Below are 5,900 nucleotides of genomic sequence, written 5' to 3'. Positions count from 1 at the left end.
ATTCTCTGATATGTGGATCCCACATTCTTAAGACCAAAGGGCATCACTCGGTAATGGTAATTTCCATTAGGAGCACGGAAAGTTGTCTTCTCCTAATCGGGCAATGATAAGAGTATCTAATGGAACCTTGGAAGTCGTCCAAGAAACTCATCCAGAAATGCCCCACAATGGCATCCACCAACTAATCAATCCTAGGGTTGGGGAAGGGGTCCTTTGGATAAACTTTATTCAGATCAGTGAAGTCTACGTAGACTCGCCACTTCCCATTCTTCTTCTTAACTACCACAGTGTTGGCCAATCACTCGAGATAGAAGATTTCCTTAATAGCTTCAGCCTGCTTCAACTTATTCACTTCCACCCTTACTACCTCGGCGTGATCCCTAGACAAGCGCCGAGGAGGTTGTTTGCATGGCACAGCCTCGGGATTAACATTCAACTGATGACAAATAAACCCAAGATCAACCCCTGGGACATCATAAGTGCTCCAAGCAAATACGTTAATGTTGGCTTCTAAGAACCTCACCAACTCTGCTTTCTCCAAATCTGGCAATTAAGACCCCACTTGAAAATACCTTTCCTTGTCCTTCTCTATTACCACCCTCTCAAGGTCCTCGGATGACTCACTACACGCCCTGGCCTCATGTCCATCTACAGGGCCTTTTAGTTGTTATGAAGTTTCCTCCCCTGCCTTCATACTAGGATCCACGGGAGGCCAGGTAATTGTAGACACCAAACATGCCTAGCCATTGCCTGGCTACCAAGTAATTCTCCCACTTTCCCCTGGGTAGGATACTTAACTTTCAAATGCAAAGTTGACGAGACCGCACCCATTACGTGGAGCCATGGCCTAGCCAGGATAACAATGTAAGGGGAATAAGCTTTAACGACGATAAAGTTAACTTGAACCTCCTCATCCCCGGCTTAAACGGGTAACCTAATCATTCCCTGGGGGACCACCACTTTTCCATCGAACCCTACCAATGGCGACTCATACCTCTCCAGGTCCTCGGATCTCAAATTCAACTTGTTATACAAATCTGGGTACATGATCTCCACTCCACTTCCCTGATCAACTAGGACTCTTTTTACGTCATATCCATCGATCTTAATAGTAACTACCAAGGTATCATCATGTGGTTGACATGTTCCCTCTCTGTCCTGTTTAGAAAAACTCAAGGTAGGAATGGTCATTCCCTTTTCTGGCCTCCACATCAAGGCCTTCACCCACAGACATGACCCTAGAACATGCCTCGAGATCACCTCCTGGCTTGGAAAAAATTACGTTAATGGTGCCCAATGCTGGCCGAGGAACATTGTCCCTATGCAACTCAGCTCCTGAATGCCCAAATTGTCCCACGGGCTGATGCAAGAATTGGTTGAGCTTCCCAGCCTTCACTAGCTGATTCAGGTGATCACGCAAGGTTCTGTAATCCTCCATGGTGTGCCCCTTATCCTGATGGTAGCAGAAATAGAGGCTATGGTTTCTCCTAGATGCATCTCCACCCATCTTATTGGGCCACTTGAAGTATGGCTCATTCTGTATTTTTTCCAGTATTTGATACACCGGCTAACAAAGAATTGACCAATTGAGCCCCTGTGGATGACGTCTAGTTAGGGAAATCCCTTCTGGGGCGATTATCCTGATATCCTCCTCCCCAAGGATCCCTCATTTCCAGGAACATTTTAGCTTTGCCTTTACCCTGCACATGATCCTCTTCAACCCGCTTATACTTATCTATGCGATCCATAAGCTAGCGCATGTTTGAAGCAGTTTTCATTGTCAACGATTTTCTCAACTCATGCTCAGTAGGGAGCCCCACCTTAAAGGTCTTCACGGCCACATTCTCAAAGTCATCATCTATCTCATTATAAGTTTTCCAATACCTATCCAAATACGTCCTAAGCATCTCCCCTTCCCTGATCGCCATGGGTAGCAACGAGTCTACTAGCTTGAGGACTTTGCTACATGTTAAGAATCTAGCCCTAAATGCCCTTGTCAGCTCCTCAAAAGACCCTATTGATCCCTCTTCCAAGGCATCAAACCTGTTGGGAAATTTAGACCCCGGTTGATAAAATTAACAAGTTTTTAACCCAAGTTGTTAATTAGGTTTATTATGAATAAACTTGTTAAAACAAACAAACATCAATATCATGTCACAAATAATATGCAGCGGAAAAGTAAATAAAACAAGATATAATGACCTAGGAAAACCAATGAAACCAACCAGTTTCACAGTAAAAAACCTGGGGAAAAACCTTCCCGAAAAGCAATCTACTATAGTAAAGAGAAGTTTCAGATCTAGTACAAAACCTTTGTCCTTAGACTTTACAATTCCCGTAGATGAACTCACAGCAAAAATTTTCTACCGCTTCAGAACCTCTGAACTCTTCAATATATGAACGCCACCCTTTGATGCATGGATCCCAGTACGTGACTAACTCCTTTGCACAAATCCCAGTACGTGACTCACTCACCAACTTAAGGAAGAAGGATGTTGGTTGCAAAGTTCTTCACTTCATCAACAATGAAGATCAAGAAGCACTTGGTTACAAAACCCTAAGGCGCAAAGACACAATAGCTTCTTTTTTAGAGAATAAGGCTTCGGTCACCTTTTGCATATGTTCTCCTTGTATTCTCTTATGTGACGGCCTCTAAAATAAGCCTTATATATGTCTAGGGTTATGAGAAAAGAAACCCTACACAAATACAAAAGCCTGACCCAAAAATCAGATCTGAAAATTCTGATTTCCATAACCTCGATAGATACCTCGATAGATATCAGGTGTCGAGCCTCATTAAACCTCGATAGATAGCTATCTGTCGAGCAGGTGTCCAGCTTTAGGAAACACCTTTTCTTCACTTGTTTTTTGGTCCAATCTTCATGGCTTTAATACTAGACTTGAACAACATATTCTTTGAAGTATTAAATACATCCTAGATCTACCCAAATACAAGTAAAGTGCGTTTTGTCAAAGGATTAGCTAATTACATAAAAGAATGACATATGTTCTAAACAAGTGAAACACATATGTCCTAACAAAACCAACGCATGACTGTTGGCCCAAGGCTAGAAGGAAAAACTTTACACATCAGAGCCTCATTACCTGAGTGAACTGTCATCTTCTGGTTAAAGTGGCTAACATGCTCCAAGGGGTCAGTCCTTCCATTATAAATGGTGAATGTTAGCTGAGAAAATGATGAGGGAGCTTGGCCTTGTTGATCCTCCTAACAGAAGGTGACTTAGAAATCTGCCGTAGGGCTTTACTCATTGCATCATTCCCCATGCCCTGGTGAGAAGACCCTTTCCCTCACTTATCACCACCCTTCTTCAACCTATCCCTAAGAGAAGAAGTAGAATAAGATTCACTAGACAGGGTTCTGGATCTGTGACGGTACGTGAGATCCCTACTATCCTTAGAGCCATCACTTGATAAGCGAGAAGGACTCCTTCTGTCGCGCTCCCTGCGTTTCAAAGTCTTGCATAAGTGATCTATCTCTAATTGAAACTTGCGTGTCTCTTGGTCATGAGAAACATGACTTCCAGTCTTCGAATGGCTCCACTCAGTGCGCTCAGTGTGGTAAGACCCCACCATAACACTTGGGGTGCAGTGCCTATCTCTCCTTCGCTCCATGTTAACAAATTGGTTCTCCCTTTGCAAACCAACCAATTCTTCCCTGTCCTGGCCAACATTAGCCATGAACACTTAGAACAGATCCACTAGGCTTTGTTATTCCCATAGACGACGCCAATTGTAAGGGCAAGAAAATCTTAAGGCCCACAGCCCACTTAGAACAATGGCTAAATTAATTCGTCTATGGCCCAAAACAAAGAATTTGTAAAGAGGGAACAACACAACAAAGAAATGGCCTAGTTTGAGGGTCGGACAAGAAAGAAAAAAAGGAAAGATACGTATATTCAGTGAACCAATCTCCCTCTACAAGCCTTCCCGAGGAGGCTAAAGCTACAATATGAACAGTACTGTTCACTCCACTGTTTTCATCATGTTCTTCTCATTTCTCTCTTCTTTTTTTAAATATTTTTCTCGGTCTCTTTCTGCAGTCCCTCTTTCTCATATACATACTCCTCCCTTCCTCGCATCTCAACCATCCATTTCTCACCTAACCAGTCTCCTCTCATGACTCTTGTCTCTTTTTCTATTTGAAGAAGGTGGTGGAAGGAGCCTTCTTAGCTATGACTTGCACTGTTCAAGTCACCTCCTCATCAATGCAGCTAATAAAGCTATTGTCCACCATTTAATGCAGCCAGGAGGCTAGGTGTAGGGCATTCGATGTGGAGGCTACAGGCTACCCCAAGCTATAAACTCCTCCCTTGACCTCTGGTCTCCACTTGGTACGCCTCAGAGTATTTTTGACATACCTCTTCATCCACCCGAGCAACCCTCTTCGTCGGGCTCGTGGCCTGTGGTCTGTGGAATTGGCACCCCCACACTGCGACTCTTAAACTTCATCCTCGGTCTTCTACCCCCCACAATGCATACTCGGTCCTCGGACCCCCACATGTACCATTTTAAATTTCAACTATATGGCTTTTTTTCTCATGAGATATGACTTTTTGTCTTTACTTAACCTCCTATCATATATGACTTTTTGTCTTTTAAGTATCTATATTGATCTTTACTTAATCTCATCTATATTGATCTTTTGTCTTTAAGTAACTTTCATCATAGAATAGTTTATTAAAAAAAAACTTTTATCAAATAATAAATGGATCTAGTCAATAGGTGGTCTTAAGGCATTTGTTAATGTACCATTTTAAGAAAGCTTTTATACTACTTTCATGAAAAATATAAAAAATTATATATAAAAAAACAATTACTTTTTTCTTTTCTCATAATTAAAAATATATATATTTTCCTAACAAATATTTTTAGGGCATCTATTAACTTTTTCATTGTTCCTAGCAGTGTTATAAATTCAAACAAAAACATTGGTGCAGCTAAGGCCCTGTTTTTTTTTTTTTTTTTATCACTCATCACTCCTCACTTAATTTTTGTCACTCATCACTCATCACTCAAAATACCCCAATTTCTATACCCCACCCGTTTGGCAAATATTTTCAGCATTTCATCACCCAATTTTTTGTACTTTCTGTGGGACCCACTCTTCTTAAAACCACCAAACACCCAACAAATAAACAATATTAAACGCCACCCAAAAAATAAAAAAATCTCTCTGCCTCTTCTTCTTCTTCTTCTTCTTCTCAAACTTTCTCTCTCAAACTTTCTCTCTCTGTGTGGTTCGTGGTCCAATAGATTGAAATGAGTTTGATCGTTTTGACTCAGCTAGCAACGAGTCTGGGTGTGTTAGACAGAGCGGCCCTGGTCAAATTGGTCATGGAGCTAAAGACCATGGCTGGCCCGTTTCTGAGGTGCCCAAGTTCTAACAACAACAACAACAGCAGCAACCAATCGTTTTCGACGTTCCGCTCCTTAAAAACTCTGAAACCCACCATAGCCACAACAGCAGCAACAGCAACATCAACATCAATGGCCTGGGTAGATTTGAGTTTGCTTTTTTTTTTTATGATTGAGAAACCTGGGTTTGTTTTGGAATATATTTATGCATGTTTAATTTTATTCTGGATTTCACTTTCACTTCTATTGGTTTTTTTTTAAGTTGGGGTTTTCTGTGTATTTTGAAGATCTCCATTGGTCTGCGAGAAAAACAAGGGAAAAGGAAGGAAAAAAAAAAAGAACAAACTGAGATGAGAAAGGCAAAAGGGAAGGAAAAAAAAAAGAACGAACTGAAGAACAGAGAAAGAAGAAAGAAAAGTGGAGAAGAAAAAAAAAAAAAAAGTGAGTCAAAAGTTGCGGCTGGTGGGTCCCTAGTGTGTGTTTAATTACGAAAATGCCATTGAAAACCGAAAACACCTAAAATG

The 5,900-nt window shown here is 41.3% G+C and overlaps 1 protein-coding gene across 1 annotated transcript; it reads right to left on the bottom strand.

Moving 5' to 3' along the window:
• Nucleotides 1–298: 298 nt before the first annotated feature.
• On the bottom strand, nucleotides 299–1,507 carry LOC142640303 (uncharacterized). Its single transcript, XM_075814367.1, has 4 exons — nucleotides 1,283–1,507; nucleotides 995–1,158; nucleotides 751–847; nucleotides 299–436 (listed from the first exon to the last, which is right to left on the bottom strand). Exons 1-4 carry the CDS (start codon nucleotides 1,505–1,507, stop codon nucleotides 299–301), a joined length of 624 nt encoding a protein of 207 aa, XP_075670482.1.
• Nucleotides 1,508–5,900: the final 4,393 nt, after the last annotated feature.

The sequence above is a fragment of the Castanea sativa genome, chromosome 6 (genome assembly GCF_040712315.1).
Source record: "Castanea sativa cultivar Marrone di Chiusa Pesio chromosome 6, ASM4071231v1".
Lineage (NCBI taxonomy): Eukaryota > Viridiplantae > Streptophyta > Magnoliopsida > Fagales > Fagaceae > Castanea > Castanea sativa.
Note: the sequence above shows the minus strand (reverse complement) of the source record. Positions and strands in the feature narration are given on the sequence as shown.

Excerpts from the sequence above, each read along its gene's own strand:
- LOC142640303 (XM_075814367.1), bottom strand. The coding sequence starts at position 1,507 with ATGGGTGGAGATGCATCTAGGAGAAACCATAGCCTCTATTTCTGCTAC. Across the intron at positions 1,159-1,282 it reads CAGCATTGGGCACCATTAAC|GACAGAGAGGGAACATGTCA; the intron begins GTAATTTTTTCC and ends TTTTCTAAACAG. Across the intron at positions 848-994 it reads AGATCCGAGGACCTGGAGAG|GCCATGGCTCCACGTAATGG; the intron begins GTATGAGTCGCC and ends TATCCTGGCTAG.